The sequence below is a fragment of the Mandrillus leucophaeus genome, unplaced genomic scaffold (assembly GCF_000951045.1).
Source record: "Mandrillus leucophaeus isolate KB7577 unplaced genomic scaffold, Mleu.le_1.0 Scaffold549, whole genome shotgun sequence".
In the NCBI taxonomy this organism is placed as follows: Eukaryota; Metazoa; Chordata; class Mammalia; order Primates; family Cercopithecidae; genus Mandrillus; species Mandrillus leucophaeus.
The window spans coordinates 796,796-814,074 of record NW_012105908.1 but is presented as its reverse complement, the minus strand read 5'-3'; the positions used below and the strand labels follow the sequence as shown (position 1 = coordinate 814,074).

General features: G+C 39.3%; 1 protein-coding gene across 1 annotated transcript in view; it reads right to left on the bottom strand.

The window, feature by feature from the left end:
- The window catches only part of BRCA2 (breast cancer 2, early onset), an 87,072-nt gene that overhangs the window by 31,191 nt on the left and 38,602 nt on the right, over positions 1-17,279 (bottom strand). The window contains exons 15-19 of the mRNA XM_011997808.1: positions 13,042-13,469; positions 11,757-11,938; positions 10,443-10,630; positions 5,508-5,678; positions 4,668-5,022 (exon numbers count right to left, since the gene is read on the bottom strand). Of these exons, the coding sequence (XP_011853198.1) occupies positions 4,668-5,022; positions 5,508-5,678; positions 10,443-10,630; positions 11,757-11,938; positions 13,042-13,469 (1,324 nt within the window). The remainder of the gene's footprint in view (positions 1-4,667; positions 5,023-5,507; positions 5,679-10,442; positions 10,631-11,756; positions 11,939-13,041; positions 13,470-17,279) is intronic.

The window sequence follows — 17,279 nt, the reverse complement described above, 5'->3', positions numbered from 1 at the left end:
GAGAAGAAAGATATATGCTTGATTTTTTTCTCCTTTTACTTAGTCTTTGTTGTTTTTTTGAGGCTGAGTCTGGCCCTGTCACCCAGGCTGAAGTGCAGTAGCACGATCTCAACTCACTGCAACCTCTGCCTCCTGGGCTCAGGTCATCCTCCCACCACGGCTTCTCAAGTAGCTGGGACTACAGGCGCATGCATACCATGACACCTGGTTAATTTTTGTATTTTTTGTAGAGATGTGGTTTTGTCATGTTGACCAGGCTGGTCTCACACTCCTGAATGCAAGCAATCTGCCCACCTTAGTCTCCCAAAGTACTCTGATTACACGCGTGAGCCACTGTGCCTGGGCTTTAGTTTTTAAAAGAATGAGAGTAGAGGTATCATTTGTTATGAATTTCAATTTTTTGCTATTATCCTTTTTTCTTTTTTTTCTTTGCAATGGAGTCTCGCTCTGTCACCCAGGCTGGAGTGCGGCGGCAAGATCTTGGCTCACTGCAACCTCCGCTTCCTGGGTTGAAGCAATTCTCCTTGCCTCAGACTCCCAAGTAGCTGGGATTACAGACACCTGCCCCCAGGCCTAATTTTTGTATTTTTTAGTAGAGATGGGGTTTCACCATGTTGGCCAGACTGGTCTCGAACTCCTGACCCCAAGTGATCTGCCCACCTTGGCCTCCCAAAATCTTGGGATTACAAGTGTGGGCCACTGTGCCCAGCCTGTTATTATCCTTTCTGATGCTCAAATTATTTTATCTCTGATCAGTAAGAATCTATTCTAGTACACTCCTGAGTCCTTTTGACATGACACTAGTAGTGTTTGATGCTTAGTTTTTTTCTAGTATGTCAAGACTTTCCAGATTCATATATATCCTCCCCTGAATCTGGACTCAGACATTTCTTCAAGACACCTTGCATCTTTTTAAGAGAAAATGGTACTTAGAAAACATTCTGAGAACTAGGGATACTCAGTACTGCTGGATTGTTCACTTTTTTGTTGTTGTTCTTTTTGATAGACGAAACTAGTAAGCATGTTTTTTTTGTTTGTTTTTTCTTTGAGACAGGGTCTCACTTTGTCGCCCAGGCTGGAGTGCAATGGTGTGATCTTGGCTCACTGCAACCTCTGCATCCTAGGTTCAAGTGATTCTCCCACCTCAGCCTCCCCAGTAGCTGGGACTATAGGAGCATGCCATCATGCCTGGCTAAGTTTTATATTTTTAGTAGAGACGGGGTTTCACCATGTTGGCCAGGCTGGTCTTGAACTCCTGACCTCAAGTGATCCACTCACCTTGGCCTCTCAAAGTGCTGGGATTATAGGCGTGAGCCACCGTGCCCAGCCAGCATGTATTTTTTAAAGATAATATAGATCTCGAGTTCATAATGATATTTCCAATACAAATGCAGAACTGCAAGTTTTCCTTTACTTCAATCTCACATCTGTACCTTTCTCTGATAAAAAGATCCCTGTTCTCTATAATCATATAATTACTCACATACAACAAACATACATAAAAGAATGTAAAAGGATATTTCAACATACTTCATATCCACTATAACTTCAGAATAGGAATACCAACACTACCACCAACAACATGATGACTAAAAATAGTTTAAGATTTTGTTTCATTTTATAGTTATTGTTGCTGTTGTTGTTCTTGGGGAATATACCACTAGGGACATAAAACATTTTTTAGGTTACTTGAAATAGTTTCTTGGTATGATTATGCTCTAACTGAAAATACACTTAAGTTCTTTGCTTTCATTTGACTTTCTAAATTTTTAGGAATTGCTTTTTTTGTATTTTGTCATAAAATTATGTAAAAATATTTAAAGATAAATCTATAAAACATGACATATTAATAAAAAGAATTAGAAGAAAAAATTAAAAACCATCCCAGAAGTGAGAATAAAAAAAGGTAACGAAATAGAAAGTAGGAGAAAAGACAAGAAAATTAGAGAAACAATGTAGGAGGCCTAGTGTCCAAACATCAGGAGTTCCAGAAAAAAGTAGAGAAAAAAATGGAGGGAAATTATAAAAGAACCACTTAAAGAAAATTTTCCAGAACTCAACGAAGGATGATGTGTTTCTAGAGTAAGTGCCAGTAAGCATCTGGGCCAAGAATTAAAGTAAAAAAAAAAAAAGTAAAAAAAAAAAAAAAAGACATCAAAGTACATTACTGTGAAATTTAAGGACAAAACAGGCCAGGTGCGGGGGCTCACGCCTGTAATCCCAGCATTTTGGGAGGCTGAGGCAGGTGGATCACCTAAGGTCAGGAGTTTGAGACCAGCCTGGCCAATATGGTGAAACCCCGTCTCTACTAAAAATACAAAATTTGGCTGGGTGTGGTGGCAGGCACCTGTAATCCCAGCTACTCGGGAGGTTGAGGCAGGAGAATCACTTGAACCCGAGAGGCAGAGGTTGCAGTGAGCTGAGATCACGCCATTGCACTCCAGCCTGGGTGACAAGAGCGAGACTTTGTCTAAAAAATAAATAAATAAATAAATAAAAATAAAGACAGAACAATCTTAATTTCTTAAAACCAGAGTACATAATGAATGACTGAAGATAAAAATAGCACCATGGGTCAGGTGCAGTGGTTCATGCCTATAATCCCAGCACTCTGGGAGGCTGAAGTGTGAGGACCATTTGAGCCTAGAAGTTCAAGACCAGCCTAGGCAACATAGGGAGACCTCATCTGTACAAAATAAAACACTCCAGCCTAGGTGACAGAGTGAGAAGACACTGTCTCAAAAAAAAAAAAAAATGCACTGAAATTAGCAGGAGCTATACTAACGAAGATAAAAGAAATGTCTTAAAAATTCTGAAGAAATAATTTCAACCTAGAATTCTATATCCAGCCAACCTTACCCTAAGATATCAAAAAGCTGCATGCTCCTTTCCACAAGAAGCCTCTGAGAGTTGTGGGCCCCTAAAACTAGGGGAAATATTCTAGAAAGATGATATGGAAACCAGGAAATGGGGTTTCTAACACAGAAAAGAGGTAAGAATAATTTATAGAATGAAAGCTGTATGGCACACATAGAAAATGAGCACTTCGGGAAGGGCACGGTGGCTCATGCCTGTAATCCCAGCACTTTGGGAGGCTGAAGCGGGCAGATCACGAGGTGAGAAGATAGAGACCACCCTGGCTAACATGGTGAAACCCCATCTTTACTAAAAAATACAAAGAAAAAAATTAGCCAGGCGTGGTGGCAGGCGCCTGTAGTCCCAGCTACTTGGGAGGCTGAGGCAGGAGAATGGCGTGAACCCGGGAGGCGGAGCTTGCAGTGAGCCGAGATCGTGCCACTGCACTCCAGCCTGGGCGACAGAGTGAGACTCTGTCTCAGGGGAAAAATAAAAAATAAAAAAAAAAAAAAGAAAATGAGCACTTCAGAATGCAGTAAGAAAATAAAAAGGTCCAGGGGTTCTCCAAGAAACAGAAATGGAACCAACGGAGAAATTTTAACATATTGGGCAGGATTTTTATAGCTCCTGTGTAAGGACACAGAAAATTAAGAGAAATGAAAAGGACAGTTAATAACTCCATGGAAAGCAGTAAGCTGTAAAGAAAGGAAATGTGATCATAGTATATTAGGTATTAAATTGCAAAAAATACTTTTTAGTCATTATAATGTAAACACTGAATACAGATTTCACTAAAAATCATGCTGTATTAGTAGAGGGAAGATGGGGAAGAAGGTAGAGAAGTATGTAGCAGTGTTGGAGTAAGAGACTGAAATCCTCATTTTCCATAGCAGGAAGTTAACAGTTGCTCTGTAAACTAAAGAGAGAAAGAAGACAGCAGAACAAGCTAAAAAATAGTCAGAGGGACTGGAAATGATTGCCTCTGGGGACCATGAATGAGGGTGGGGAGGGTTGTGCTAGCAACTGCTTTTTTTGGTCATACGTCTTATATTAAAGTTGAGTTTCCAAATTATGCACATGCATTGATTTGATGAAAAACAAAACAAAACAAACAAAAAGCAAGAAAATGAGAGCCACTGCAAGCTTGATATTCTAAGCAACATAAAACAAAAGACTGTTTCAGCTTAATGGAATGCTTTCAGTAAAAAGCAATCAATCCAACATGGAACTAATGCCAAACAAAATACATCTTTACCTTAAAAATGTTTAATTTATAAAATGTTCTCTTTAGAGTGATCCAGAATACCAGAGAAGTAAATTCTCTGCAAGGTTACCTCTTAAGTGAATCTGAATGTACAATACTATCAGTAATTTCAGATAGCAATACTGCAGACCATTCAATATGACAAAGTCCTGTTATGTAGTTTAAAATCTACAGAGATGAAAAGTGTATTTATTACATATTTGAGAAGTACTAAAATATAATTCTCTAATCCAGAGTGGAATAGGGATCTGATCAAAGCAAAGCTATGAGAACAAGAGGGCAGCAAGTTACAGATACCAAAATCAAATGGTGCAAATTTACTTTTGCTTTTTAATTGGAAATGTATTATTTCTCAAGAAAGATCTCTGGCCCTCCCAAAAACTGCACAAAAACTTTAACTGTCTGAAGAATATGCTTTTTATACTAAAATGATCAGTATATTTAAGAAATTGAGCATCCTTAATAAGTATTTAAAATCTGAATGTAAAACCTCTAGAATTTAACTGAATCAGTGACTGATTTTTACCAAGAATGCAAATTAATTTACCTTTAACATAAGAGATGCTGGGGCTTCCAGAGGTGTACAGGCATCAGGAGAGCCCACCAGTTCTGCTCCATGAAGAATAATCTTCTGACCCACTGTCACTCTGCCATTCTTTAAGACAGCTAAGAGGGGAGGATCTAACTGGGCTTTAACAGCATACCATCCATCTGTAAGTTCAATAATGGCCACTTTTTGGGTATCCGCACTACTAGTTTTATTGCTAGAAGTTTCAGATATATTTGCGCTCAATGAAATTATGTCAGAAACACAGAGAACAAGTGTTTTTGCAGCTGTGTCATCCCTTTCCATTATCTTTTTTATAGCCGATCTTCTGCTTCTATCAATTTCCATATCATATCTAAAAGTGAACACAAAAATGCCTATTTTAGGAAGTGTGACTCTAGAATGCCACTGTTTAAACAAGTCACTGAATAATTGAGAATAAAAACTGAATTTATCTAAGAAATACTGAGAATTTAAAATTTTGTAATTAGCCATATATTGTTTCATATTGTTAAAATACGAACTCTTTTTAAAAAGCAAAAAATAAAATGCAAAAATGCTTTATTAGCAATCCCCAAATAGTGGATCAAATTAATAACTCATATTCTTCTCATACATCAAGAGGATAAGGAGCAGGTGGGGAAAGAGGGAAACAAGCAATGCATGAATGTGTGATCTCTCTTAAATGGGGGCTAGGGATGACAAGAGAACAGCAGTGTGGGATGGCAACTGTCACTGACAACTGGCTTGTGCAACATTTTGACATGGAAGTCACAGATTACACAGAAACCTTAACCATACTGCAGTACATGATTACATAAGGCCATGCTTTAAACTTGCCTGTATTTTAGTTGAAGAAGCACCCTTTCTGGGCTTAGGCATCTATTAGCAAATTCCTTAGGAAAGGCACATTCCATAGCTGCCAGTTTCCATATGATCCATCTATAGTGATTATAAACCCAAATTCTAGAAATAAGTTTTGGATCCACACCTGGAGTGTCACACAGAGCCCTGAACAAATAAAGGTAGAATATTATCATAAAAACCACATAGGATGATACTGAATTCAACAACTACGACTATTCTCTGTACAAAAACTACATTGTTCAAGATCATTCAGTAAGTTTTTATGAGTTCACATGATCTACAAGTAATATAATTTCAGAAAATTATTTGACATGTATCAAAATATCATACCGATAAAAACTTCACTTGCTGAGTATGGTGGCTCATACCTATACTCCCAGCATTTTGGGAGGCTGAGGCAGGAAGATTGCTTGAGGCCAGGAGTTTGAGACCAGCCTAGGCAACATAGTGAGACCTCCACATCTCTACAAAAAATAAAAAAAGTTAGCCAAGAGTGGGAGCTCACATTTGTGGTCCCAGCTACTTGGGAGGCCGTGGTGGGAGGATTGCTTGAGCCCAGGAGATTGAGGCTGCAGTGAGCCATGATAGTGCCACTGCACTCTAGCCCGGACAACAGAGTGAGACTCTATCTCAAAATATAAAAACAAAATAAAAAATTCCACTTAAGAGTCAACAGAACGATTTCAACTCATATTTGTTCCTGAAAAATGAGATCCTTGATTTTAAGTAATTATATTTTACATTATTTTTCTTATGAAAGAGATTGTTTTTAGAAATCACACCTGAGAACTGCCTTTCTTAGTTTTGGTGCTCTCCTTGATCCTGTCCCCTCTGTTCTCAAATCTCTAACTCCTCCTTTCTCATTCATACTCTTAGCACTAGGACAACAGAAGTAATCGAAAGAGAACTTTCATAAGCACCCACCCTCATATCTATCCACTCACAGCATCTGTATCCCTATACTTTGCCCTCTTCCAAGCATCTGCATCCTTACACTTTGCCCTCTTCTACCATTTGTACACTAGCTCCTATACCCCCTGCTGCCTACAAGGCCAACGATCAGGAAATGCCTCCTCTCTCTCCTGCATCATCAATTTTTTCCTTCTCTACTGAACGATGTGAATCAGCATAAGATATGGTTTTTTTCTACCTTGAAACAAGCCAAAACCAAGACTCTTTGATCCTACTTCCTCTCCAAGCAATGTCCCTCTCTCTGCTTCTTTCTGGCAACTCCCAAAAGAATTGACTCTATTCTGTGTCTCCAACTCCTGCTCTTCAACTGCTCTTTAACTGCATTCTAATCAGGATATCACTCCACCAACCTATTGAGCTATTTTTATTAATGTTAGTAATGTCTTCTGCAGTGCTAAATCCAGTGGCCAATCTCAGTCCTCATCTTACTTTACCTATTAGAAGCAGCTTCCACAGCTGGTCATTTTCTATTCCCTGAAATTCCATCTTCACTTGGCATGCAACACCCCATTCTGCATTTATTCCTAACTTTCTGGTTGCTCTTTCTCAGTCTCCTTTCCATGGCCTTCAAGTCATCTATATGCCGATGACTTGTGAACTGATTTCTTTGGCCTATACTTCACCTGTGTATAGACTTGCATATCCAACTGCCTACCTAACACCTCTACTTGGCTGTCTACCATTACATTTCAAGCTTCAAACGTCCAAAACCAAACTCTCCATTTCCCTCCATCTTTGGTCTTCTCAATTCTGGTAGTTACACAGTAACTCTATCCATCCAGTTGCTAAGGCCAAAATCTTTACAGCCATTGTTATTCTCCTCCTCTTTCACATTTTATATCTAATCCTTGAGCAACTCCTAATGGTGCCACTTTCAAAACACCCCAGAATCCAACTGCTTTCCACCAATTCCACTGCCACTTCCCTGGTCCAAGCAACCACCTCTCACATGTATTTCTGCAATAGCTTAAGTGGTCTCTCTGCGTCCATCCTTGCCCCTCTCCTCAACAAATAGCTAGAATTACTTTTTCAAAAATAAGTTAGATCAGGGTGGACATGGTGGCTCACACCTATAATTCCAGCACTTTAGGAGGCCAAGGAGGGTGGATCCTGAGGTCAGGAGTTTGAGACCAACTTGGTGAAACCCCGTCTCTACTAAAAACATAAAAATCAGCTGGGCATGGTGGTGCACACCTGTAGTCCCAGTGACTCGGGAGGCTGAGGCAGGAGAATCGCTCGAACCAGGAAGGTGGAGGCTGCAGTGAGCTGAGATTGTGCCACTGCACTCCAGCCTGAGCATTGGAGTGAGACTGTCTCAAAAAAAAAAAAAAAAAAAAAGTCAGATCATGTTACCCTTTGCTTTAAGCCTTCCAGTAGTTTATTCAGTAAAAATCATGCAGCGTAAAAGGTAAGGTTCTTATAAAGGTCTATGAGGTCCTCCCTTTGTATCTCATCTACGACTACTCTTCTCCTATCCACTCTACTCCAGCTGCACTAACTTCCTGTTCCTCAAATACTTCAAGCACGCTCCCCTTTTAGAGACTAGGGGTCTTTCGCTAGGATAGTCCTATGCTCCCTCCTTTTACTTTAGGTCATTTATCAAATGTAGCTGACTCAGTGAAGCCTTCCTAATTACTTATTAGACTAAACATCGCATCTCCTTGCCCAACTTTCTCTGACACCTTTCCAGCTTTATCTATCTTTATAGTATGTATCTTCTTCTAACATACTGTACAATTTACTTACTTTTCAACATTTTCTATGCCTTCCACACCCACTAGAATGTATGACTCATCAGGACAGGGACTTTTTTGTTTTGCTTTATTATCCCTAGTACCCAGAATAGTACCTGACACAGAGCAGGCGCTCAGTAGAGATTTGCTGAATTATCAGAAAAAACTAACGAGAGCTTCCACATTCCCACTTGACTACAGGGCAATCATTAACTTTTACCTTATGCAGTCTATTTAGTATGAGAAAATAATACAACTGTTTAACCTACTTTTCTTACTGGAATCTATAAGCAGATGTTTGTTATATAAGATACGCAAGACATAAACAATATTTGTTTTTAAAAGTTAAAACAAAATTCAGGAAAAAAAGTTTTACCACTTTTCCAAAACTATAAATTTTGGAAAAATGTACAGAAATTTAAAAATAAGGATGCTGAGGAAATAAATCCCATCTTTTGCCACTGGCATAATGTAATATATCTCTGATAACAAAAAGCTTTAAATTATGTTTCTGTAAAAATTACAATAAAAAGAGGTTATGCAGTTTCTAAATTGTTGCTGTTTTAAGGCTCTGAGATTTTCTAGTTATTTAGAATTATTGATATTCAAGTATTTGTTTAACTTTTAGTGTTTATTTATATTTTGTATCTACTAAAATACACAATGAAAGAAAACATGAAGTAAGTGGGTGTCGGGGGAGGAATCTACAATAAGGCCATTCTGAATTTAACTTCCTTTATTTTTATTTTTTTCTTGAGACAGAGTCTTACTCTGTCACCCAGGCTGCAGTGCAGTGGTGCGATTTCAGCTCACTGCAACCTCTGCCTCCCGGGTTCAAACGATTCTCCTGCCTCAGCCTCCCGAGTAGGTGGGATTACAGGCACATGCCACCACGCCCAGCTAATTTTTGTATTTTTAGTAGAGACAGGGTTTTGCCATGTTGGCCAGGCTGGTTTCAAACACCTGACCTCAGGTGATCTGCCCATCTCAATCTCCCAAAGTGGGATTATAGGTGTGAGTCACCACACCTGGCCTTTTTTGGAACAGGGTCTTGCTTTGTCACCCAGGCTGGAGTGCAATGGCCCAACTTCAGCTCGCCACAACCTCTGCCTCCCAGGCTCAAGCCATCCACCTCAGTCAGCCTTCCAAGTAGCTGGCACTACAAGTACATGTGGGGCAATTTTTTTTTTTTTTTTTCTGAGACAGAGTCTTGCTCTGTCGCCCAGGCTGGAGTACAGTGGAGTGGTCTTGGCTCACTGCAACCTCCACCTACTGGGCTCAAATGATTCTCCTGCCTCAGCCTCCCAAGTAGCTGGGATTACGGGCGTGCCTCACCACACCCGGCTAATTTTTGTATTTTTAGTAGAGCTGGGGTTTCACCATGTTGGCCAGGCTGGTCTCAAACTCCTGACCCTCAGGTAATCAGCCCATCTTGGCCTCCCGAAGTGTTGGGACTATAGGCGTGAGCCAGCATGCCTGGGTGGGCATATTTTTTAATTTGGTTGTAGAGGTGGGTTTTCACCATGTTGCCCAGGCTGGTCTCAAACTCCTGTGCTCAAGACATCTGCCCACCTCAGTCTCCCAAAGTGCTGAGATTACAGGCATGAGCCACCATGCCTGGCCCTCAAATTTAACTTTTTTTTTTTTTTTTTTTTTGAGATGGAGTCTCACTCTTATCACCCAGGCTGGAGTGTGGTGGCATGATCTTGGGTCACTGCAACCTCTGCCTCCCGGGTTCAAGTGATTCTCCTGCCTCAGCCTCCTGAGTAGCCGGGATTACAGGTGCCTGCCACCATGCCCAGATAATTTTTGTACTTTTAGTAGAGATGGGATTTCGCCATGTTGGCCAGGCTAGTCTCAAACTGCTGACCTCAGGTGATCCACCTGCCTCGGCCTCCCAAAGTGCTGGGATTACAGGCGTGAGCCACTGCACCCGGCCAAATTTAACTTTATAAATTGGCCTTTATTTATAAATGCATAAGAAAAATGTCCCAAATCAAGCAAATCCAGTTCATTAAACCCTAGGACAAACCGCACTTTTCAAAAGACTTCAACAGAATGCTTAACCGTAATGCACTTAAAATGATTAAATGCATAAAAATTCGATTTCTAGCCAACTTTTTAGTTCGACAGACAGTTAAGAGAAGAAAGAGGGATGAGGGAATACATAAAAGTTAACACACAATCTTTTTGCATAGAGTACCTATAAAATTCTTCTTTTCCAGCCTTTCCATCATTGGAGGGTATGAGCCATCCACCATCAGCCAACTGTATTCCTTTTCCAGCCCATAAACTTTCCTTACCAAAATAATCTTGAGTGTAAAACTGAAAAGACTCTGCATTTTTGCTGTTAATTTTTATGCAATGTTTAGAAACGCCATACATATACAGCTACACAAACACACACACAAAATGAAAAATAATTTAAAATAAACATGTATCAAGCAATAAAAACAATTATAACAAACCAAAACTGAATTTACCAAAAATTTTCATTAACTACTAGAATATTCACTACGAAAACATTTTACTTACTAGAAACTAAAAATTTTAACGTAATATAAATGATCCATACATTCCACAGTCTGCTGTACCTTTTCCACCCCCTGTGTTTACACCTCCTGTTAAATCTGCCATAGGAAGGTACTGTGAGGATAAAAAAACGTAATGTTTTATAAAATCTCTTAAGTTCAAAAACTTAGATGGGAAACAAAAGGGAAAAGTGTAAGTATTTTAGGGAATGTGACCTCAGGTGATCAGATTTGTACACAGGCAAGGCTTACTTTCAAACTGCTTCCTTTCACCCCAGGATATCTAAACCAAAGTGTCTTTTTGTTTGTTCAGAGTTTGACTCTGGAGTCAGACTCTTTGCTTTGGAATCATAGCTCTTCCCCTTACTAGTTAAGTGACTCTGGGGCAGTTATTTAACCCTCTCTATGCTTCAGTTCTCTTATTTGCAAAATGGAAACAAAATAACAGTGTCTTTCTTTCAAGGTGACTGTAAGGATTAAGCAAGATACACTTAATGCGTGTGAAGTGCTTAGAAGAGCACCTCACACCTAGAAAATGCTCAAAGTTAGCCATTAATGTCATCAATATTATTTTCACCTCTCCACTGCCTAAAATTCTACTAGATAGTACTGGCTTAAGGAGAATCCTCTTTTGAAAATATAAATAGCTCATAGAAGATTCAGGGCTATCAGTTATTCATATTTGAATATCACTAAAACTACTTTTCTCTAACACCTAGCTGAAAGCATTTACAATGATAAAGTAAGATTTGAAGGGGGAAAAGAAATAGTAATTTGGAAGCACAGATCACTTTAGTAGGATGAGGAAGGCCTAGCAAGGGGCCAGAGGCTGCCACTGTAGGCTAATTAGGAAATATGATGATTTCATCCATCCATTCCTGCACTAATGTGTTCATTCTTTAAACAAAGCCATTTGTAGATACTAGTTAATGAAACAAAATTACACTCTGTCATAAAAGCCATCAGTATTGTAGACAAACACATACCTGTTTATGAGAACAGGCAGAGGGAACTTGGCCTCCTACTGCTGCTTTCAGAGAGATTCGAGGCAGAGTGGATGTTTTTGCAAGATACAGACTGCCTGGTTGTGGAAAGATGCGTTGCCTTTGTTTCTTCTTAATTCGCATATCCTGTATATCTCTGGCATTCTGAAGACTTGTAATTAAATCTATTAAAGAATAAATACTTAGCAAAAATAAAATTGAAACTTAAAAACCATAACCCCTGGCAGGGCACAGTGGCTTGGGCCTGTAATTCCAGCACTTTGGGAGGCTGAGGTGGGCAGATCACCTGAAGTCGGGAGGTCAAGACCAGCCTGACCAAAATGGGGAAATCCCGTCCCTACTTTAAAAAAAAAAAAAATACACAAGTTGCCGGGTGTGGCGGCACATGCCTGTAATCCCAGCTACTCGGGAGGCTGAGGCAGGAGAATCACTTGAATCCGGGAGGTGGAGGTTGCAGTGAGCTGAGGTCGCACCACTGCACTCCAGCCTGGGCAACAAGAGCAAAACTCCATCTCAAGAAAAAAAAACCCCAACTCCCTGCTTTATAAAATTATACATATCAATTTCCTTGAAGTTTACATGCTTTCCTTTTCTCTAAAAAGGGTAATCCTTTTAATTCTTCATAAATGAAAGGATGTTTCAACTTGTAAAGCTGTATAAACATAAATATCTTTACTATTTTTATCTCTTTTTGAGACGGAGTTTTTCACTTGTTGCCTAGTCTGGAGTACAATGCCACGATCTCAGCACACTGCAACCTCTGCCTCCCGAGTTCAAGGGATTCTCCTGTGTCACCCTCCCAAGTAGCTGGGATTACAGGTGCCCGCCACCATGCCAGCTGATTTTTTTTTTTTTTTTGTATTTTTAGTAGAGACGGGGTTTCACCATGTTGGCCAGGCTGGCCTTGAACTCCTGACCTCAGGTGATCCGCCTGCCTTGGTCTCCCAAAATGCTGGGATTATAGGCATCCCGGCCCTATTTTTATCTCATTTTTAAAAGAAAATTAGTAGTATGATAGAAAATATATTCCAGTAACAGCAGTCCTAGATTGTGTGTCTAATTTTTTTTTAACAAGTCCACAAGTAGTTATCTTTGAAAGAAACATTAGAATAATTTAAACCTAATCTTTGGATTTAGAAAATCTAAAGCATTAAAAAGGGTTTTAAAAGTATCACCACCAAAGATGGAAAACCATCAGGACATTATTTAATAAGGGAAATATCTAACTGAAAGGCAAAAATTCATCACACAAATTGTCATACAATACCTAAAGGTTCTTCTTCACACTTTGTGAAAATTACAGTTGCTGCTTGATTGGAGTTGTTTTTGTTAAAATGATGAATCTCATTGTCATTAATCTTATTTTTACTATCACCAGAGCCATGTCCATCAATGTTTTGTTTTTGTTTGTTTTCCTCCAAGTTAATATTCCTAACACACTGTTCATCTCTGTGAAAATGTGATTTAGTTTTAAAAGGTGGAATAAAGACTTTGGTTGGTTTGCCTGTAGTAATCAAGTGTCTCATTTTTTCATTTCTTGTAGCAGAAACTTGATAAAATGGATGTCCTGAAACTGCTAAATTGCTTGAAGATTTTTCCAAAGTCAGATGTTCATACAAATGAGATTTAGACAGAAATTCTTGACCAGGTGCAGTAAAATTTGGATTCTGTATCTCTTGACGTTCCTTAGTTGTGCTTCAATGGGGAGAAAATATTTAAGTTTATTGACTAGTACACATACAAATATTTAGGAATATGCCTTTTCTGCGGACCCTCATTTGCTACATGGTGATCCTATTCTGGTAACTGTTTTGCATTCATCATGGTTGCCATTCCAAAACAATACCACTTTTCAAGGCTATAACCGTTTCTCACACTCATTCCTAGCCTTTGACTTTACAATCTACCTCACATAACACATAATAGAAGAGAGTCTGTGAACTGTGGACCCTCTCAGTGTGTCCCCTCCAATTCCATCATAGTACTGCTTACCTCCTTCACCAGGGAAATGTCTACACATCCTCTTCTCTCACCTTCACATCTTCACCTGAACTCTCTACCCCGCCTAATACCTCAGTCTCCACAGGAGACCCCCTCTTTCAATTATCCTGCCTCACTCTCTTTTCTCTCTTCTACCTATGTATACCTTTTTAAAAGTGTCCTTTTCATTTAGCCCAAAAGTCTTGCCTACCTTTAAAACTCTTATTTTCTCACTCGCCTTTATCTCTGCCTCAAGCTAATACTCACTGTTACCTATACTCCACGGTCAACCTTCTTCAATAGGTAATGTAGCTATTTTCACTTCCTCAATTTCTACTCAATAAACTCTCATTTCTCCCACTACTCTACAGAAACTGTTCTCAATAAAGTTGTTAATGACCTCCCAGATGCACATGAGATACATACAAACTCACTCTACTCAACTTTCCTGACAGCTATAATGGTTTACATTTTCCTTCTTTTAAATTTCTCACCATCACTGTACCTCTTTCATCTTTTACTGGTTTTACCTCTTCCTGATTCCTAAAAAAAGTCTCCAAAGTTGGATGTCTTCCTTAGACACTTTCCCTCACTAATGTGAGTCATTTCCATTGCTTAAATTATCACCTAACAATGAAAATATCCTTTATCCTCATGCTCGACTTTTCCCCTAGGGTTGTTCCTACATTTTACACTACGTATAGCATCAGACATCTGTACCTTGATGTTTCACACTCATTTCAAACTCAATATGTCCAAAAGTAATCACCTTTCTCAGCATACATGCTCTTCTTAATACTTGACATCTTGCTGAAAACCCCAGATTTCCTTTTACCAAACCCTGGACACCTGGAACTTGAAGTTATTCCTTTAGTTATCCATTCATCTATCCATCAACTATTTAATGAATTCCTACCAGGTGCCAGACATTGTTTTGCTGAGGAACACAGTTAACAAAATTTTGTTTTTGCATGTACATCTCAATGGAAGAAAACAGATAGACAAATATGTCAATTGGCCTAGACATAAGTGTGCCTGGAGCAAGGAAAACAAGGGGAACATTAGAAGGTGATACTGGAAAAATAGCAAAGCAGCCAGATCATCAAGAATCTGCACACCATGACAAGGGCTTTTAGTCTCTACTCTGAGATGGCACACCATGGAATAGTTCTGAGTAAAGAAATGACATAATCTGTCTTATGTTTAAAAGGATCCCCTGGCTTCTTTGATGAGAATTCATTGTATATTGAGGAGCAGGGAGGTAAGCAGGGGGACCAGTTCCACTGAAAGGACTGACTGGAGTGGGTTCAGGAGAGTACTCAAAGAGATGAAGTGAAAAGAGTAGGGTCAATTCTAATGAGTTGGGCTTTAAGAGAAGCAAGAAAATGGACTGGTGAGATTAGTTTAGAAAGGCTCTTCTTTTTAAGAGGTGAGATGTACAACAACTGCTTAGGGTGATGAGAACAATCTATTAGGAAAAAATCAATGATGCAGGAGAGAGAGAAGACAATTGGACTGATTTCTTCAAACAGGTGATCTAGATGAGATCTAATGCACAAGAGTGAATAAACCTTCTATCCCCAAACTTCTACTGATTGATCTCTTTTAATCCTTTCTTTTTAAATATTCAGAATATTTTTAGTATAAGGAGTTTGTCTTTTAGGTTATGCTCAAGATGTCTATTTAAATGTAATTGGAAATAATTTGCCAGTCTCAGCTTATCACTATCTGGCCAAATCTACTGAATTTATCTCTTAATCATTCTCTACCCTCTACTCTACCTCCTTTGCTAGGTTAAGACCTGTACTTCCTTACTAATCTCCTTGCAACAGTTTTGCTTTGGTCTATCTACTTCTAAAACACCAATCTTATTTTGTTCCTCTTGTCAGAAACTTCCAAAGACAGCCTATCACCTATCTAGGTTTCAACTTATCAGAAATGACATACAGGAAGCTTCCCATTTGGTCCTAACCTCCCCATTTCTTTTTGTTTCCCTCTGTCCCCCAACCAAATTCCATGATTTGGAATGCCCTCTTTAACCAAGCATTCTTTACATTCTGTCTGAAGTACTTTTCCCATTGAGCTTTCTGTCATGTAATTAGCTGACAATTTTTCTATGTTCTTACATCACTTTTTTACATCTATTTTAGAATTTATATTACATTATAATTCTTGCTTTCACGTCTGGTTCCCAGGCTAGCAATTTGAGTTAGACTTATTTATCTTTATATCCACCACTATAGTATATACTAGGTAGTTTGAGCAGGTACTTTAACAAATGTTTGCTAAATACATCAAACTATTCTCCCATTTTACACATAAATTAGGCTAATACACAGGTAAATAACTAGGTATTTCCTTTCTTATTTAATACAACTGTTTGATAAAAAAGAAATGAAAAAAAAAAAATCACCTGGCTTTCTACATATGTATGTGCAGCCTGCTAAAAAACACATTCCAGAAATACAACTCAGTGACTTCAACAACTCCACAAGCAGGTGTTTTTGAAAAGGTAACATTAGGCCTGGTGCAGTGGCTCATGTCTGTAATCCCAGCACCTTGGGAGGCCAAGGTGGGCGGATCATGAGGTCAGGAGATTGAGACCAGGAGATTGAGACCATCCTGGATAACACGATGAAACCCCGTCTCTACTAAAAATACAAAAAATTAGCCAGGAGTGGTGGCACGCGCATGTAATCCCAGCTACTTGGGAGGCTGAGGCAGGAGGGTCGCCATGAACCTGGGAGGCGGTGGCTGCAGTGAGCCAAGATCATGCCACTGCACTCCAGCCTGGGCGACAGAGTGAGACTCCATATCAAAAAAATAAAATAAATAAAATAAAATAAACGGTAACATTAAAATAATTTCAATATTTTTAGGCTTAAAAATTATCAGCTAGAAAAAATTTTGCAACTACTTTAAACAATTTTAGATGATTTTATATTTACATGTCTAACTGAAGTTTCTTCTTGACTTTTTCCCTTGAAGCACCTCTATAGAAAATGAAAATTTAGCTCTGTCAACACAACGTCTACTTTACTACACACACACTCTTGCCTTTCATCTTCCTAAATTACGTATTTGATTCTATTGTGTCTGGAATTGGCTCCTTCCGGTGGGTTCTTGGTCTCACTAACTTCAAGAATGAAGCCACAGACCCTCACGATGGGTGTTACAGTTCTTAAAGATGGTGTGTCCGGAGTTTGTTCCTTCTGATGTTCAGATGTGTCCGGAGTTTCTTCTTTCTGGTGGGTTCGTGGTCTTGCTTGACTTCAGGAGTGAAGCCACAGACCTACACAGTGAGTGCTACAGCTCATAAAGGTAGTGCGGACCTAAAGAGTGAGCAGCAGCAAGATTTATTGCCAAGAGAAAGAACAAAGCTTCCACAGCGTGAAAGGGGACCCGAGAGGGTTGCTGGGGCTGGCTTGGGTGGCCAGCTTTTATTCCCTTATTTGGCCCTGCCCACGTCCTGCTGATTGGTCCATTCTACAGAGTGCTGATTGGTCTGTTTTACACAGTGCTGAC